Raw genomic sequence first — 19,083 nt, 5'->3', positions numbered from 1 at the left:
AGGAAAGGAAAGGAAAGGAAAGGAAAGAAAGGAAAGGAAAGGAAAAGGAAAGGAAAAAGGAAAGGAAAAAATCCGGGATGGATTTGGGGATCCCAAAGCCGTGTGGGGTCAGGCTCCGGTCCCGGTTTCCCGTCCCTCATTCCGCTCATCCCCGTTCTCCATCCCCGTTCTCCGCCTCACCTGGTTGGTCACATCCGCCGGCAAGCCGCGATCAGAATCTTCCGCCGGTTGCGGAACTGCCGCTCGCTGTGCTCCAGGCGGCTTCCGCACTCGGCCGGGTCCAGGGGCGGTAATTCCTCCTCAGGGGCCCGGTCGAGCCCCGCGGTGGCTCCGCTCCGGGCCCGGGCCCGGCTCCGCTCCCCGAGAGCGCCGCCGCCATCTTGGCCCCGCCACGGCCCGCCACGTCAATAACGCGGCTTCTGATTGGAGGATGGGTCGGTTCGGAGTATCCGCAGCGCTGATTGGGGATGTGGGAAAGGGCTGCGGATAAGACAGCGACTCCCATTGGACGGAAGGGAGAGTTGGTTGTGTCCGAGGTTGTGATTGGGCAGCGGCGGGTGAGCCCCCAAGATCGAGAGATTCTATTGGTTGCTTGCTTTGGACCTCTGAACCCCACGAAATATCCCGCAAAGAGACCCCAAAAAAACCCAAATTAACCCCAAAGAGAGACCCCAAAATAACTTAAATAAAGACCCTAAAAAATCCCAAATTAACCCCCCCAAAAAAGCCAAGGGACCTTTTCCAGCCTTTATTTAGGATCCCCAAATCCCCCCCAAATTCCGGGGGAGGGGCACAGCAGGCAATAAATAAAGGAATTTTTGGAATTCCCCCCAAAACCCCAATAAAGTGCCAGGCTTTTATTTCTTTATTATTCTTTATTTTTTTAAATTTTTATTTTTTCATTTTGCTTTTTTTAAATTTTTTTTTTTTTTTTAAAAAAAAAAGTTCCCAAATCGTGGTTGGGAAGGAAGGAGATCCAGCCCCCTCCCCCCACCCCCCCCCCCCAAAAAATTTTGGGAATTTTGGGAATTTTGGGGGTGTCAGGAACTCCCCCCCCCACCCAGGAGAAAAGATGGGATTTGGGAAATAAGGCAAGAATTCCAGAATTCCACAAAACCCAAAAATCCATTTTTTTTTTTTTTTTTTTTTTGGAGAATTGGGAATTTTCCCATGGAATTTTTTTTTTTTTTCTTCCGTTTTATGGAATTTCCATTCCTTGGGTAAAAATAAATTTTTTTTTTGGGGGGGGGGGGTTTGTTTTCCACCCATCCCATACAATTTTTAATTTTTAAATTTTTTTTTTTTTTTTGAGGTGTTCCACCCCTTCCATAATTTTTTTTTTTTTTTTTGGTGGGGGGATTCTCCTCATTCCATGGATTTTTGGGGATTTTTTTTTTTTCCCCCTCTTCCATGAATTTTTTGGGGGGAATTTTTTTCCTCCTTCCATAGAAATTTTGGTTTTTTTTTCCCTTCATTCCATGGACTTTTCAGGGACTTTTTCCCCCCTTTCCATAAAATTTTTATGGGGTTTTTTTTTCCCATATCCCATTAAATTTTGGGGATTTTTCCCCCATATCTCATTAAATTTTGGGGGTTTTTCCCCCCATTCCATGGAATTTTTATGGAGTTTTTTTCTCCATATCCCATTAAATTTTGGGTTTTTTCCCCCCATTCCATAGAATTTTAATGGGGTTTTTTTCCCCATATCCCATTAAATTTTGGGGATTTTTTCCCCATATCTCATTAAATTTTGTGGTTTTTTTCCCCCCCATTCCATAGAATTTTAATGGTTTTTTTTTTCCCCATATCCATTAAATTTTGGGTTTTTTTCCCCCATATCCCACTAAATTTTGGGGATTTTTCCCCCATATCCCATTACATTTTGGGGTTTTTTCCCCCCATTCCATAGAATTTTTATGTGTTTTTTTTCCCCATATCCATTACATTTTGGGGTTTTTTCCCCCATATCTCATTAAATTTTGGGGATTTTTTTCCCCCCATTCCATAGAATTTTTATGGGTGTTTTTTTCCCCATATCCCATTAAATTTTGAGTTTTTTTCCCCCCATTCCATGGAATTTTTATGGAGTTTTTTTCTCCACATCCCATTAAATTTCGGGTTTTTTCCCCCATATCCCATTAAATTTTGGGTTTTTTTCCCCCCATTCCATAGAATTTTAATGGTTTTTTTTTTCCCCCATATCCCATTAAATTTCGGGGTTTTTTCCCCCATATCTCATTAAATTTTGGGGTTTTTTCCCCCCATTCCACGGAATTTTAATGGGTTTTTTTTTCCCCATATCTCATTAAATTTCGAGGTTTTTTCCCCCCATTCCATAGAATTTTTTATAGGATTTTTTTCCCCATATCCCATTAAATTTTGGGGATTTTTTTCCCCATATCCCATTAAATTTTGGGGATTTTTTCCCCCGTATCCCATTAAATTTTGGGTTTTTTCCCCATTCCATAGAATTTTTATGGGTTTTTTTTTTCCCCATATCCCATTAAATTTTGGGTTTTTTTCCCCCCATTCCATAGAATTTTAATGGTTTTTTTTTTCCCCATATCCCATTAAATTTCGGGTTTTTTCCCCCATATCTCATTAAATTTTGGGGTTTTTCCCCCCATTCCACGGAATTTTAATGGTTTTTTTTTCCCCATATCTCATTAAATTTCGAGGTTTTTTCCCCCCATTCCATAGAATTTTTATAGGATTTTTTTCCCCATATCCATTAAATTTTGTGGATTTTTCCCCCATATCCCATAAATTTTGTGGATTTTTCCCCCCATATCCCATTAAATTTTGGGATTTTTTCCCCCCGTATCCCATTAAATTTTGGGGTTTTTTCCCCCATTCCATGGAATTTTTATGTTTTTTTTCCCCCATATCCCATTAAATTTCGGGTTTTTTCCCCCCCATTCCATAGAATTTTAATGGTTTTTTTTTTCCCCATATCCCATTAAATTTTGTGGATTTTTCCCCCCATATCCCATTAAATTTTGTGGATTTTTCCCCCCATATCCCATTAAATTTTGTGGATTTTTCCCCCCATATCCCATTAAATTTTGGATTTTTTTCCCCCCATTCCATGGAATTTTAATGGGTTTTTTTTCCCCCATATCCCATTAAATTTCGGGTTTTTTTCCCCCCATATCCCATTAAATTTTGTGGATTTTTCCCCCATATCCCATTAAATTTGGGGATTTTTTCCCCCCATATCCCATTAAATTTTGGGGATTTTTTCCCCCCATATCCCATTACATTTTGTGGATTTTTCCCCTCCATTCCAAGGAATTTCAGGGCCTCCCCTCCCTCAGCAGAGGCTGAACACAGAGTGGGGCTGGCCTCGATATTTCTCCTGGAAACTCCTCAGGATGGGGATGAGGTTGGGGAAGGTCGGGCGGAACGAGGCCTCGGCCTCCCAGCAAATTCTTCATCAATCTGTAAATCTGCCAGGGAAAAAAAAAAAATAAATAAAAAACCAAACAAATTCCTCCTTTGCTCCTTATTTCCACGTTTTTCCCCCCTTTTCCACTATTTCCATTTCCCATTTTTTCCCATTTCTTTTCCTCTTTTTTTTTCCATTTCCTTTCCCATTTTCCCCCATTTTCTCCCCACTTCCCCCCATATTTCCCCCCTTTTTTCTCCATTTCCCCCCCATTTTCCCCATTTTTTTCCTCATTTTTCCCCATTTTCCCCCCATTTTTCCCCTACTTCCTTCCCATTTTTTCCCCATTTTCCCCCCATTTCCTTTCCCATTTTTTTCCTTTTTTTCCCCATTTCCCCCATTTTTTCCTCATTTTTCCCCCATTTCCTTTCCATTTTTTCCCCATTTTCCCCCCATTTCCTTTCCCATTTTTTCCCCATTTTCCCCCATTTCCTATTTTTTCCTCATTTTCTCCCCATTTCCTTTCCCATTTTTTCCCCATTTTCCCCCCATTTTTCTCCCATTTTCTCCCCATTTTTCCCCCATTTCCTCCCCATTTCCCCCCCCATTTTTTCCCCATTTTCTCCCCATTTTTCCCCCTTTCCCCCCCCATTTTTTCCCCATTTTCTCCCCATCTCCTTTCCCATTTTCCCCCATTTTCCCCCCCATTTTTCCCCTTCCCCACCTCCAGGGGCAATCCCTGGGCACTGCAGCCTCTTCCCCCTCTCCAGCAGCTCCATCAACCTCAGCACCGTCATCTGCCCCTGCGTGACCCCCATCATCTCCACGAACTTCTGCAACGAAATTTAAAAAAAATCATAAAAACTATCCAAAAAAAAATCAATTCAACCCCAAAACCCCTCCCTGGGATTGAGGGCTCACAGCTGGGGGCTGCTCCCGGCTCACAACGTGTCAGCAGCTCGTACAGAGTCACCCCAAACGACCAAACATCCGACGAATAATAAAACTTGCACTCCTTCAGGCATTCCGGGGCGTACCTGCCGTCACTTGGGGTAAAAATAAAGAAAAATATCCAAATTTGGGATCCAAAAAAAAAAATAAACCTTCAGATTGGCTCACCAGAACACGGGGCTGTCTCCATCCTCTCTCACCCTGTAATACTCGTGGCCCTCAGGCACGGATTTGGCCAAGCCGAAATCGCCGATTTTTACCAGGTTTTCGTTTCCAGGAGAACGTTCCTGGCTGCCAGGTCCCTGTGGATGTAGTGCAGGGAATGCAAGATAGGCCATGCCCTGCAGGGAAAAAAAGGGAAAAAACAACAAAAAAATCGGATTTTGGGAAGTTTGGAAGGGGTTTGGGGATGTTGGGAGGTGTTTTGAGGGAATTTAGCCCTGGGGTTTTGGGGGGGTTTGCATCGTTTTTTGGGAATTCAGACTCGTTTTTTGGGAATTCAGACTCGTTTTTGGGAATTCAGACTCATTTTTTGGGAATTCAGACTCGTTTTTTGGGAATTCAGACTCGTTTTTTGGGAATTCAGACTCATTTTAGGGAATTCAGACTCTTTTAGGGTTGTCATTCCTGTGTTTTGGGGGTTCATTCCGTTTTTTTTTTTTTTTTTTTTTGGGAATTCAGCCAAATTTTTGGGGAATTCGGCACCATTTCCAAAGGGTCTACCCAAATTTTGGGGGGAATTTGCCTCATTTTTTGGGAATTCAGCCCCATTTCCAACCCCTTTTTTTGGGGGGAATTGAGCCCCATTTTAGTGCTGTAACCCCATTTTGACTTGTTAAACCCCTTTTTTTTTTTTGGGAACCAGCCCCATTTTTTGTGAATTCAGCCCCATTTCCAACCCCATTTTTTGTGAATTCAGCTCCATTTCAAACCCGTATTTTTGTGAATTCTGCCCCATTTAGTGCTGTAACCCCATTTCTGACTTGTTTAACCCCATTTTTTTGGGGGAACCATCCCAATTTTTTAAATCCAGCCCCATTTGAGTCTCACCTCACAGATCTGCTGTGCAAAAAGCAGGAGGTGGGGGAGGCTCAGGGGGTGCTTGGGCAGGAATTCCCTGAGGCTTCCAGTGGGACATATTCCATGATCAGCTGCACCACCTTGTCCCCTAAAATAAAATACATTAATTTATTAAAACGGATTTTTTTAATTTTTTTTTTTTAAACTCTCACACAGAAAAATCCCCAAGGGGCTTCTCCCTCACCTTGCTCACTGCAGCAACCTTTGTACTTGACGATGTTTTCGTGGTAAAGAGTCTTCAAAATTTGGATTTCTCTTTTCCAGGAGCTCAGGAGTTGGGGCTGCTCTCAGATTTTAGGGATTTTACTGCCACCATCTCCCCAGTGCCATCATTTGTGGGGTCGTAGCAGCACAGGCTCACCTTCCAAAATGACCCTGGGGAACAAAAAAAAAACAATTTAGGAATTTTCAGCAGGGGAAAATGAGGTTAAAATGCGAAAATAAATTTCAGAAATACGGGAGAATCAGCAAGGGAAATAAGGTTAAAATAAGGATTAAACCGTGGCATTTTTGATCCAGCCAGGGAAATCCACAGGAAAAGAGGTCAAAAAATGGAATTCTGGATTCAGACAGGGAAAAGACCCTTCCCACCTTTCCCAAGCCCAAAATTCCAGAATTTAGGACATCTCTGACCTCCCCCAGCTCCCGGATTTTTTTCAGGTATCTCTTCTGGAACACGGTGGGATCCGACACCGGCAACTCGGGATTCACCGACGTGACGTCCGCCAGGTCTGAGAGGGTTCTGGGGTTTTAATTTTTCCCCTTTTCCTCCCTTTTCCCCCACAGAATCCCGGGATTTTGTCCATTTTAACCGGGATTTTTTTCCCATTTCCCTCAGGATTTCCCTCCTTTTTTCCTCCTCACGGCGTGGCTGGAGCCGGGTGAGCTCCCTCACATTTCCCCCACAGAAACCCGGGATTTTGTCCCATTTTCTCCAGGATTTTGCCCCGTTGCTCCCGGTATTATCCTCCTTTTTTTTTCTTTTTTTCCTGGGATTTCCCCCTTTCTCCACAGAATCCCGAATTTTTGCCCCGTTGCTCCCGGTATTTCCCTCCTTTTTTCCCGCCCCTCACGGCGCACCTGGATCCGGGTGAGCTCCCTCACGTTTCCCTCACAGAATCCGAGATTTTTCCCCGTTTCCACCACAGAATCCCGGGACTTTTCCCCATTCCATCGGGAGATTTTTCGCCGGTCTCTCCCGGATTTTTCCCCGGGGATTTTTCCCTCTTCCCCACGGGGTTTTTTCCTGTTCCCCTCAGGATTTCCGCGGCTGGAGCCGGGTGAGATCCCTCACGCCTTTTTCCCCGTTTCCCTCACGTTTCCCCCACAGAATCCCGGGATTTTCTCCTATTTTCTCCGGATTTTTTTTCCCATTTTCCCCCAGGATTTCCCTCCTTTTTTCCCGCCCCTCACGGCGCAGGTGGAGCCGGCTGAGCTCCCTCACGTTTCCCTCACAGAATCCCGCCATTTCACCCCATTCTTCCCGGCATTTCCCCCCTTTTCCCCTGTGATTTTCCCCCGTTCCCCCGGGGATTTTTCCCCCCGTTTTTCCCGGAGATTTCCCCTGTTTTCCCCAGTATTTTTTCCCACTTGCCCCCCATTTTTCCCCCTTTTCCCCCACTCACGCTGCGGCTGGAGCCGGGTGCGCTCCCTCACGTTTCCCTCACAGAATCCCGGATTTTTCCCCGTTTCCCCCAGGATTTTCCCCTCTTTTCCCCGGGGATTTTTCCCCTTTTCCCCGATATCTTCCCCCTTCTTCCCTGTTATTTTCCCCCTTTTTCCTTCCTCACGCTGCGGCCGGAGCCGGGTGCGCTCCCTCACGTTTCCCCCACACAATCCCCGGATTTTCCCCCGTTTCTCCCGGAGATTTTCCCCGTTTTCCCGGTATTTCCCCCCCGTTTTCCCCGGTATTTTTTCCCCATTTTCCCCCTTTTTCCCCGCTCACGCTGCGGCTGGAGCCGGCTGAGCTCCCTCAGAACCACACGGAATGACGGCCGCTCCCCCGGGCTGTAACTGAGGCACCGAGAAATCAACGCCGCCAATTCCCCGCACGACGGCTCGGGCAGCCGCTGCCTCTTCTCATAAAACCTCTCCTTCTACGGGGGAAAAAACATTAAAAACTCCCGAATCCAACCCTAAAAACTCCCAAAAACACAGAACCCAGCGGGAATCACCTCCGAGGGAGTTCTGTCTTTCAGGGGAACGTCAGCATCGAAGCAGATTTCCAGGAGTGTTGTCCCAAAACTCCATTTATCCGAGGCCGTGCTGAGGTTCCCAATATCCCTGATGCACTCGGGAGCGATCCAGGGAATCCTCTCCACACGTTCTGAGGTAAAAAAAATAGAAAATATTAATTAAAAATGTATTTTAATGAATTATTTGGAGGCTTTGCTGAGATTCCAACATCCCTGATGCATTCGGGAGCGATCCAGGGAATCCTCTCCACACGTTCTGAGGTAAAATATTAAATATTCTACTAAAAATGTATTTTAATGAATTATTTCGATAATCGTGTGTTTGGGGCTGTTTAAATGTGTATTTAAATTGTTTTAATTAATTAGTTGGGGTAACTGTGTATAGGGGGTATTGATCCATTAAATGTAAAGTGTTGAAGGATTAAAGCATTGAATACGGGATATGAAGTATGTATTAAATATCTATTAAATATTATAAATTAAGTGTTAAATGTGAGGTATTTAAAGTGTAAATTTAGGATATTAAATAAAAAATATGGAATATTGGAGGTGTGAAATATGGGACGGTCAAGACAGAAAATGTGGGATTTTGAAGGGATTAAAAATGGGATCTTAAACGGATAAAAACAGGATTTGAAAGGGATATAAAATGGGATTTTAAAGGGATAAAAATGGGATTTTAGAGGGATAAAAAGTGGGATTTTAACGGGATTTTAATGGATCTCAGGGTTTTTACCTTCCCCGGAGAGCAGGGCACAGCTGAGGCCGGGCCCTGAGGGGATTTTAACGGGATTTTAACGGGATTTATTGGGATTTTAACGGGATTTTAAGGGGATTTATTGTGATTTTAAGGGTTTTTACCTTCCCTGGAGAGCAGGGCACAGCTGAGGCCGGGGCCTGAGGGGATTTTAACGGGATTTTAAGGGGATTTATTGGGATTTTAACGGGATTTTAAGGGGATTTATTGGGATTTTAAGGGGATTTATTGTGATTTTAAGGGTTTTTACCTTCCCTGGAGAGCAGGGCACAGCTGAGGCCGAGCCCTGAGGGGATTTTAACGGGATTTTAAGGGGATTTATTGGATTTTAACGGGATTTTAAGGGGATTTATTGGATTTTAACGGGACTTTAAGGGGATTTATTGGGATTTTAAGGGTTTTTACCTTCCCTGGAGAGCAGGGCACAGCTGAGGCCGGGGCCTGAGGGGATTTTAACGGATTTTAAGGGGATTTATTGGGATTTTAACGGGATTTTAAGGGGATTTATTGTGATTTTAAGGGTTTTTACCTTCCCTGGAGAGCAGGGCACAGCTGAGGCCGGGCCCGCTGAGTTTCACCAGGGGCCCCGGGCCCTCCCCCAGCCCCAGCCGGGCCACCAGAACATTCCGGGCACAAACGTGGCCGTGCACCAGCCCTGCTGCTCCTGGGGAAATAAAATAAAAATAAAAATAAAAATAAAAAATAAAAATAAAAATAAAAATAAAAATAAAAATAAAAATAAAATAAGCAGGGTGAGAGAAAGGGTGACAGTTATTAAAAAAATAAATTAAAAAAATTTTAAAAAAAATTAACAAAAATTTAAACAAAAAAGCGAACAAAAATTTAAACAAAAATTGACCGACAATTTTAAAAATTAACAGAACGTTTTAAAAAAATCAAGCAAAATTTGAAGAAATTAAACAAAATTTTTTTTTAATTAAACAGAAAATAAACAAAAAATTTTAATTTTTTTTTTATTAAAAAATAATTTAAAAAATTAGAAATGTATAAAATTTTTATTTCTATTATTTTTATAATTACCAGGTAGCTGAGTGCACTCCCAGGTGCATATTATTATTTTAATATTAATTTCATTATTAATTAACAGGTAACTGAGAACACTCCCCAACCATATATTATCAATATTAATTTTATTAATTACCAGATAACGGAGGGCACTCCCCAGCTGTATATTATTATTAATATTAATTTTAATTTTAATTACCAAGTAGTTCATGGCACTCCCCAGCTGTTTGGCCACGGAGATTTTCCAGTCCCCACCGACCCTGCCCCTCTCCCTCCTGAGCAGCACATCCAGGGGCCCGTGCTGCACAAACTCCTCCACCAGGATGTCTGCAGGCAGAAAAAATGGGAATTACTGGGGGAATTTTATGGGAATTATTGGGGGTTTTTTAGGAATTATTGGGGGATTTTATGGGAATTATTGGGGGATTTTATTAGGAATTATTGGGGGATTTTATGGGAATTATTGGGGGATTTATTAGGAATTATTGGGGGATTTTATGGGAATTATTGGGGTTTTATTAGGAATTATTGGGGGATTTTATTAGGAATTATTGGGGGATTTTATGGGAATTATTGTGGGTTTTCTTAGGAATTATTGGGGGTTTTCTTAGAATTATTGGGGGATTTTATGGGAATTATTGGGGGATTTATTAGGAATTATTGGGGAATTTTAAGGGAATTATTGGGGGATTTTATTAGGAATTATTGGGGGATTTTATGGGAATTATTGGGGGATTTTATGGGAATTATTGGGGGATTTTATTAGGAATTATTGGGGGATTTTATGGGAATTATTGGGGGATTTTATTAGGAATTATTGGGGGATTTTATGGGAATTATTGGGGGATTTTATTAGGAATTATTGGGGGATTTTAAGGGAATTATTGAGGGATTTTATGGGAATTATTGGGGGATTTTATTAGGAATTATTGGGGGATTTTATGGGAATTATTGGGGGTTTTTATGGGAATTATTGGGGGTTTTATTAGGAATTATTGGGGGATTTTATGGGAATTATTGGGGGATTTTATGGGAATTATTGGGGGTTTTCTTAGGAATTATTGGGGGTTTTCTTAGGAATTATTGGGGGATTTTATGGGAATTATTGGGGGATTTTATGGGAATTATTGGGGGATTTTATTGGGAATTATTGGGGGATTTTATTGGGAATTATTGAGGGATTTTATGGGAATTATTGGGCGGTTTTATGGGAATTATTGGGGGATTTATTAGGATTTATTGGGGGATTTTATGGGAATTATTGGGGGATTTTATTGGGAATTATTGGGGGATTTTATTAGGAATTATTGGGGGATTTTATTAGGAATTATTGGGGGATTTTATGGGGGACTTTTGGGGAGTTTTTAGGAATTTTTTGGGGGATTTTTTGGAATTATTTGGGGAATTTTGGGGGGACTTTTGGGGAGTTTTTAGGAATTTTTGGGGGATTTTTCGGGAATTATTTGGGAATTTTGGGGGATTTTTGGGGACTCACTCTCGGCGCCGCGGACGCAGACGCCGTGCACGACGGCCAGGTGGACGTGGGACACCTGGGACAGGAGGCTGGCACTCTCAAAAAACGCCTGTGGGGAATGCCCAGGGAATCTGGGAAATAATCTGGGAATGCCAGGGAAATCTGGGAATGCCAGGAATCCCAGTCCCTGGATCCACATTCCATCCTTTCCCAGCCCCAGAATTCCCAGCCCAGGCTCACCAGGGCTGTGTCCCTGTGCCTGCCGTCCAGCACTTTGAGCACCACGTGCAGATCCCTCCCCCTGCCGTTGTTGTTCTGCTCCCTGGGACAATTCCCCAGGCTCCTCCTCATTCCGGAATTCCCGGAGGGAAAACGAAGGATCCCCTCGTAAATGTTGGTCCTGGTGCCCTGGCCCAGGTGGGCTCCCTGGGGGAGAAAAAAAAAAAAAAAAAAAAAAGGAAATGTTGGAAGTTTGAGAAGGTGGGAATGCTCACCTGGATTTATTCCCAGCGTGGGAGGATTCCCAAATGTGGATTTGTTTTCCTCGGGAAGGGAAAATTCATTGTGGTGGTGTGGAGGATCCTGGGATTTGGAGGGAATCCCAGGAAAGTAAAGAGGATTCATCCAGCATTCCATGGAAATCTCAGGAAATCAGAGCAATGAAAATTCAGGAAATGCAGGAAATCAGAGCAGTGAAAATCCCAGAAATCAGAACGATGAAATCCCAGGAATCAGATCAATAAAAATCCCAGGAATCTGATCCATGAATTCCAAAAATCCGATCAATAAATCCCAGGAACCAGATCAATAATCCCCAGGAATGTGATCAATAAATCCCCAGGAATGTGATCAATAATCCCCAGGAATGTGATCAATAATCCCCAGGAATGTGATCAATAAATCCCCGGGAATGTGATCAATAAATCCCCAGGAATGTGATCAATAAATCCCCAGGAATGTGATCAATAAATCCCAGGAATGTGATCAATACCCCTGGAGCAGCACCTGGCTCAGGTGCTCGCTGCGGATCCGCCGGAAGCTCAGCTCTGGAAAGATCAATAACCCCAATAACCCGATCAATAAATCCCCAATAACCAGATCAATAACCCCGGTAACCCGATAATCAATAAATCCCCAATAACCAGATCAATAGCCCCGATAATCGATCCCCCGGAGCAGCACCTGGCTCAGGTGCTCGCTGCGGATCCGCCGGAAGCTCAGCCGGCTCCGGTCCCGCCTCTGCCCCTTCTCCTGCTCGTCCCCCGTGGTGATCAGCAGATCCGAGATCTCTGCACAGGGGAACAGGGATCTCCTGAATCCTGAATCCCCAAATTCCGAAATCCCAAATTCCTAAATCCCCAGATTCCGAAATCCCTGAATCCCCAAACCCTTGAATCCCCAATCGCCAAATTCTGAAATCCCTGAATCTCCAAATCCCCAAATTCCGAAATCCCAAATCCCCAAATCCCCCAATCCCCAAATTCCCAAATCCCTGAATCCCCGAATCCCAAATCCCCGAATCCCCCAATCCCCAAATTCTGAAATCCCTGAATCTCCAAATCCGAAATCCCAAATCCCTGAATCCCCCAATCCAGAATCCCCAATCCCCAATTCCCCAAAGCCCAGAATCCTCCAATCCCCAATTCCCCAAAGCCCAGAATCCTCCAATCCCCCAAATCCCCAAATCCCCAAATCCCTGAATCCCCAAATTCAGAAATCCCAAATCCCCAAATCCTGAATCCCCCAATACCAGAATCCCCAATCCCCAATTCCCCAAATCCCTGAATCCCCAAATCCCTGAATCCCAAACCCCCGAATCCCCAATCCCCAAATTCCCAAATCCCTGAATCCCCGAATCCCCAAATCCCTGAATCCCCCAATCCCCAAATTCCGAAATCCCAAATCCCCAAATTCCCAAATTCCCAAATCCCCCAATCCCCAAATTCCAAATCCCCCAATCCCCAAATTCCAAATCCCCCAATCCCCAAATTCCCAAATCCCCAAATCCCCCAATCCCGAAATCCCAAATCCCCAAATCCCTGAATCCCCCAATCCCAGAATCCCCCAATCCCCAATTCCCCAAATCCCTGAATCTCCAAATCCCCCAATCCCAAATCCCTGAATCCCCAATCCCCCAATCCCCTTTTTTTAATTTTTTTTATTTTTAATTCCCGTGCTCACCCCCTGCCCGGGGGGGGCAGCAGCGGCTCGCTGTGAAATTCTCGTGCCCGGAGCGGAGGCTGCAGCCCCCGAGCCCCTCCAGGAGCGCCCCCAGCGTGGGGAATTCCCGATCCCAGCCCTGCAGCACGAAGGATTCTCCTTTCTGCTGGATCCGGAACTGACGGAGCCTGGCAGAGCCCGGGCCCCCCGGAGCCTGGGGAATAAATAAAATTTAAAAATAAATCCAGGAGGTTCTCAGGGGATTCCAGAAACTCCCGGAAATTTTTAATCCTTTAATTTAATCTTTTAATTTAATCTTTTTACACTCTGGAGTTATTGATTTTTAACAGGAATTGATTCTCGATTTTGTGATTTTAAGAGGAATTAACTCTGGATTTTCTGATTTTAACGGGAACTGAGCCTGGATTTTCTGATTTTAACGGGAACTGAGCCTGGATTTTGTGTTTTTTCAGGGCTTTTGGTGTCCCCACCTGCTGCTGGCTCCTGCTGAGCACGGCCAGGATGATGCTGTGGAAATCCAGGGCGCTCCAGCGCAGCACATAGAGCCCCTCCTGGGGCTCCTCCCGCAGCAGCTTGGCCAGAACAAACTCCTCCCTGGAAAAGGCAACAGGGAATGGGCCCGGGGGAGATTCTGGGGATGGGTCTGGGAGAGATTTTGGGGAAAAGAAATTAATTAGGACGAGAGGAGGGAATGGATTGGGGTGAGGGAATGGATTGGGATGACCTCAAGGACACAGAACAGCCCCAGGATCACCCCAAGGATCCCAGAACATCCCCAGGATGACCTCAGGGATCCCAGGAATGCCCCAGGATCCCCCCCCAGGATCACCCCAAGGATCCCAGGAATGCCCCAAGGATCCCAGGAATGCCCCAAGGATCCCAGGAATGCCCCAAGGATCCCAGAACATCCCCAGGGTGACCTCAGGGACCCCAGGAATGCCCCAGGATCACCCCCAGGATCACCCCAAGGACAAGGAATAGCTCTGGGATGACCCCAAGGATCCCAGAACATCCCCAGGATGACCCCAGGAACCCCAGGATCACCCCAGGATCACCCCAGGGAGCTCAGGGCAGCCCCAGGATCACCCCAGGATTCACAGGAATGCCCCAAGGATCCCAGAACATCCCCAGGGTGACCTCAGGGACCCCAAGATCACCCCACAATCACCCCAGGGAGCTCAGGGCAGCCCCAGGATCCCCCCCAGGATCACCCAAGGATCCCAGGAATGCCCCAAGGATCCCAGAACATCCCAGGGACCCCAGGAATGCCCCAGGATCACCCCAAGGATCCCAGAACATCCCAGGGTGACCCCAGGGACCCCAGGAATGCCCCAGGATCACCCCCAGGATCACCCCAAGGATCCCAGAACATCCCCAGGTGACCCCAGGGACCCCAGGAATGCCCCAGGATCACCTCAAGGATCCCAGAACATCCCAGGATGACCCCAGGATCACCCCAGGGAGCTCAGGGCAGCCCCAGGATCACCCCCAGGATCACCCCAGGATCTCAGGATGACCCCAGGATGACCCGAGGGACCCCAGGATCCCCCCAGGATCCCCCGGGATCCCCCACTGACCGCATGGGGCCGTGGATGCCGTGCTGGAGGCTGAGCAGCAGCCGGGGCGGGGCCACGTCGTGACACAAGAAATGGTTGGAGTCAGTCGTGAGCCTGAAATACCCATCGAGCAGGGAGAGCAGGGCCAGGGCACGGCCAGGGCTGGGCAGCACAACCTCCTGGGGGTGAGGGAAAACGGGGAGCCCTTAAAAACCAAAAAAAAAAACCTCCAAAATTCCCCCCCTCAAAAAAAAAAAAAAAAAATCCCCCCAAAAAAATCCCCAATAAACTCCCCAAAATCCCCAAAAAATTTCCAATAAACCCCCAAAAAATCCCAAATAAACCCCCAAAAAATTCCAAATAAACCCCCAAAAATCCCCAAAAAATCTCCAATAAACCCCCAAAAAATCCCAAAAAATCCCAAATAAACCCCCCAAAAATCCCCAAAAAATCCCCAATAAACCCCCAAAAAATCCCAAATAAACCCCCAAAAATCCCCAAAAAATCCCCAATAAACCCCCAAAAAATCCCAAATAAACCCAAAAAAATCCCAAAAAAATCTCCAGTAAACCCCCCAAAAATCCCAAATAAACTCCCAAAAATCCCCAAAAAATCCCAATAAACCCCCAAAAAATCCCAAATAAACCCCCAAAAAATCCCCAATAAACCCCGAAAAATCCCAAATAAACCCCCAAAAATCCCCAAAAAATCCCCAATAAACCCCCAAAAAATCCCAAATAAACCCCCAAAAAATCTCAAATAAACCCCAAAAAATCCCCAATAAACCCCAAAAAATCCCCAATAAACCCCGAAAAAATCCCAAATAAACCCCCAAAAAATCCCCAATAAACCCCCAAAAAATCCCAAATAAGCCCCCAAAAAATCCCCAATAAACCCCAAAAAATCCCCAATAAACCCCGAAAAAATCCCAAATAAACCCCCAAAAAAATCCCAAATAAACCCCAAAAAATCCCCAAAAAATCCCAAATAAACCCCCAAAAATCCCCAAAAAATCCCCAATAAACCCCCAAAAAATCCAAATAAACCCAAAAAAGTCCCCCAAAAAATCCCATAAGAAAAACCAAAAAAAACCCACAAAAAAAATTCCTAAGAAAACCCCACGTAACCCCTGCCCTCACCAGGCTCCGGCCGTCCTGGCGGTGAGCGCTGACGCGGCAGCCGCGCATGCGCACGTGACTGAGATCCCGGAAGTGACAGAAGAGGCTCCAGGGCCGCTCCTGCGCCTGCGCGGGGCCGGAACCGCTCCCAGAGCGGCCCCGGGGACAGCGCTGGGGAAAACAAGAGAGAATCGGGGTAAAAAAAAATGAGAATTTGGGGAAATGGGGAAAAATAGAGAATTGGGGGGTTGGGGGGGGGGGTGGGGGGGGGGAAAGGAGAATTCCAGAATTTTGCGGTTTTTTTTTTTTTTTTTTCACGAATCAAGGAAAAGGACGCAGGATCTGAGGTGGAATTCTTCCTCATCCCAATCAAAATGAAACCCAGAATTTGGGTTGGGAATTCCCGACTCCAAACCCAAAATTTGGGCTCTGAACCCCTGACCCCAAACCCAAAATCTGGGTTGGGAATTTCTCATCACGAATCCATCCCCAAACCCATCCCAAACCCAAAATTTGGGCTCTGAACCCCCTGACCCCGAACCCCCCTGACCCCAAACCCAAAATTTGGGCTCTGAACCCCCTGACCCCAAACCCAAAATTTGGGTTGGGAATTTCTCATCACGAATCCATCCCCAAACCCAAAATTTGGGTTCTGAACCCCCTGACCCCAAACCCAAAATTTGGGCTCTGACCCCCTGACCCCGAAGCCCCCTGACCCCAAACCCAAAATTTGGGCTCTGAACCCCCCTGACCCCGAACCCCCCCTGACCCCAAACCCAAAATTTGGGTTCTGAACCCCCTGACCCCGAACCCCCCCCGACCCCAAACCCCAAAATTTGGGTTCTGAACCCCTGACCCCGAACCCCCCTGACCCCAAACCCAAAATTTGGGCTCTGAACCCCCTGACCCCGAACCCCCCCTGACCCCAAACCCCAAATTTGGGCTCTGAACCCCCTGACCCCACACCCACCTGTGTCCCGGCCGGCCTCCAGCAGATCCCCCCGGTGCCGCTCACCAGCAGGTGATGAGTGACCCCAAAATCCTGAAACTCCTCCTGAGAGGTCCCCAAAATCCCCAAAATCCCCCGAATCCCCCTCATGGCTGCCGGGCCCGGGGCCCAAAGCCAGGCCGAGCAGGGGGAAGCGCTCGCAGCCAAAGCGCGGGGCCAGCAGCTCCAGCGTGGCCACGTACTTGGCCATGACGAGAGGCTCCGAGAGCCCGCCCGGGGCTACCGAGAGCCCGCCCGGGGCCACCGAGAGCCCGCCCGGGGCTACCGAGAGCCCGCCCGGGGCCACCGAGAGCCCGCCCGGGGCTACCGAGAGCCCGCCCGGGGCTACCGAGAGCCCGCCCGGGGCCACCGAGAGCCCGCCCGGGCTACCGAGAGCCCGCCCGGGGCTACCGAGAGCTCGCCCGGGGCCACCGAGAGCTCGCCCGGGGTTACCGAGAGCTCGCCCGGGCTACCGAGAGCCCGCCCGGGGCCGCCCAGAGGCGCTGGAAGCGGCGCACGGAGCGAGCGAAGGAGCGGCTGAGGCGGAGCCGAGCCAGGACATGGAGACCCCGCAGGCGGCGGCGAAGGGAGCGAGGGATGCACTCCTGGAAACTGAAAATATAAAGGTTTGTTAGGGGGGGGTTTTATTATTTTTGGGGGGATTTTTGGGGATTTTTGGGGATTTTTTGGGGATTTTGGGGATTTTTTGGGGGATTTTTTTGGATTTGGTTTTGGGGATTTTTTGGATTTTTGGGGGATTTTTTGGGATTTTTTTGGATTTTTTGGGGGATTTTTTTTTTATTTTTGGGGGATTTTTTTTGGATTTTTTGGGGATTTTTGGGGGGATTTTTTGGGGGATTTTTTGGGGATTTTTTTGGATTTTTTGGGGGATTTTTTGGGGATTTTTTTTGGATTTTTTGGGGATTTTTGGGGGGATTCTTTTGGATTTTTTGGGATTTTTTTTGATTTTTTTGGGGATTTTTTTTGGATTTTTTTGGGGATTTTTTGGGGAATTTTTGGTGGGATTTTTTGCGAATTTTTGGGAGGTTTTTTGGCTTCTTTTTTTATATTTTTTGGGCGTTTTTGGAGTTTTTGGGGATTTTTGGGTTTTAATTCAGAACCACACCAGGAGATCGAGGAGCCACAGCCACCACGGGATGCACTAAAAACGTAAAGGTTTCTTAGGTAAAGGGTTTTTTTTGGGGAGATTTTTTTTTGGGGGTGTTTTGGGATTTTATGGGGGGATTTTTAAAGATTTTTTGGGGGATTTTATGGGGGGATTTTTAAAGATTTTTTGGGATTTTTTTGGGAGGGATTTTTTGGGATTAGGGTTAGGGGAAATGGCAGGAAAATGAGATTTTTGTACCTGTGCTCGGAGGCCTCGTGTGTGAGGGCCAGCTGGGCCAGGTGAAAAATAAGAATAAAAAAAAGGGGAAAGAAAGGGGGAAAAAATAGTTTAGAAAGGAAGAAATAGGGAAAAAATTAGAGGAATAATAGTGGGAAAAAAGGAAAAAAAATAGTGAAAATTGGAAAAAAAAAGGAAAACTAAGAGTGAAAAAAAGAGCGGGAAGAAAGAAAAGAACAAGGAAAAAATAGTGAAAAATACCCAAAAAAATGGGGAAAAAAAGGGAAAAAAAGCAGAAAAAAGGGAATAAAAGTGGGTAAAATGAGATTTTTGTACCTGTGCTTGGAGGCCACGTGTGTGAGGGACGTGCCCTGGCTCAGGGCCAGCTGGGCCAGGTGAAAAATAAAAAAAAGGGGGAAAGAAAGGGGGAAAAAATGGGGAAAAAATAGTTTAGAAAGGGAAAGAAATAGTGAAAAAATTAGAGGAATAATAGTGGGAAAAAAGGAAAAAAAATAGTGAAAATTGGAAAAAAAAGGAAAAATTAAGAGTGAAAAAAAGAGCGGAAAGACAGAAAAGAACAAGGAAAAAATAGTGAAAAAAACCAAAAAAATGGGGGAAAAAAAGGGAAAAAAAGCAGGAAAAAAAGGAATAAAAGTGGGTAAAATGAGATTTTTGTACCTGTGCTTGGAGGCCACGTGTGTGAGGGACGTGCCCTGCTCAGGGCCAGCTGGGCCAGGTGAAAAATAAAAAAAAAAGGGGAAAAAAGGGGGAAAAAATGGGGAAAAAATAGTTTAGAAAGGGAAAGAAATAGTGAAAAAATTAGAGGAATAATAGTGGGAAAAAAGGAAAAAAATAGTGAAAATTGGGGAAAAAAAGGGAAAATTAAGAGTGAAAAAAAGAGCGGAAAGAAAGAAAAGAAGAAGGAAAAAATAGTGAAAAATACCAAAAAAATGGGGAAAAAAAAGGAAAAAAAATCAGGAAAAAAAGGAATAAAAGTGGGTAAAATGAGATTTTTGTACCTGTG

At 45.6% G+C, this 19,083-nt stretch overlaps 1 protein-coding gene across 1 annotated transcript in view; it reads right to left on the bottom strand.

Moving 5' to 3' along the window:
* Nucleotides 1-3,369: 3,369 nt before the first annotated feature.
* The window catches only part of TYK2 (tyrosine kinase 2), a 20,329-nt gene continuing 4,615 nt past the window's right edge, over nucleotides 3,370-19,083 (bottom strand). The window contains exons 5-22 of the mRNA XM_088154908.1: nucleotides 17,168-17,326; nucleotides 16,686-17,100; nucleotides 15,748-15,897; nucleotides 14,630-14,787; nucleotides 13,523-13,646; nucleotides 13,053-13,245; nucleotides 12,054-12,160; nucleotides 11,112-11,297; nucleotides 10,893-10,980; nucleotides 9,653-9,724; nucleotides 8,901-9,035; nucleotides 7,594-7,745; nucleotides 7,365-7,515; nucleotides 5,727-5,794; nucleotides 5,390-5,401; nucleotides 4,540-4,680; nucleotides 4,113-4,221; nucleotides 3,370-3,449 (exon numbers count right to left, since the gene is read on the bottom strand). Coding sequence (XP_088011034.1) covers nucleotides 3,370-3,449; nucleotides 4,113-4,221; nucleotides 4,540-4,680; nucleotides 5,390-5,401; nucleotides 5,727-5,794; nucleotides 7,365-7,515; nucleotides 7,594-7,745; nucleotides 8,901-9,035; nucleotides 9,653-9,724; nucleotides 10,893-10,980; nucleotides 11,112-11,297; nucleotides 12,054-12,160; nucleotides 13,053-13,245; nucleotides 13,523-13,646; nucleotides 14,630-14,787; nucleotides 15,748-15,897; nucleotides 16,686-17,100; nucleotides 17,168-17,326 — 2,500 coding nt within the window. The remainder of the gene's footprint in view (nucleotides 3,450-4,112; nucleotides 4,222-4,539; nucleotides 4,681-5,389; nucleotides 5,402-5,726; nucleotides 5,795-7,364; nucleotides 7,516-7,593; nucleotides 7,746-8,900; nucleotides 9,036-9,652; nucleotides 9,725-10,892; nucleotides 10,981-11,111; nucleotides 11,298-12,053; nucleotides 12,161-13,052; nucleotides 13,246-13,522; nucleotides 13,647-14,629; nucleotides 14,788-15,747; nucleotides 15,898-16,685; nucleotides 17,101-17,167; nucleotides 17,327-19,083) is intronic.

The sequence above is a fragment of the Sturnus vulgaris genome, chromosome 33, assembly GCF_052056855.1.
Source record: "Sturnus vulgaris isolate bStuVul1 chromosome 33, bStuVul1.hap1, whole genome shotgun sequence".
NCBI lineage: Eukaryota > Metazoa > Chordata > Aves > Passeriformes > Sturnidae > Sturnus > Sturnus vulgaris.
Note: the sequence above shows the minus strand (reverse complement) of the source record. Positions and strands in the feature narration are given on the sequence as shown.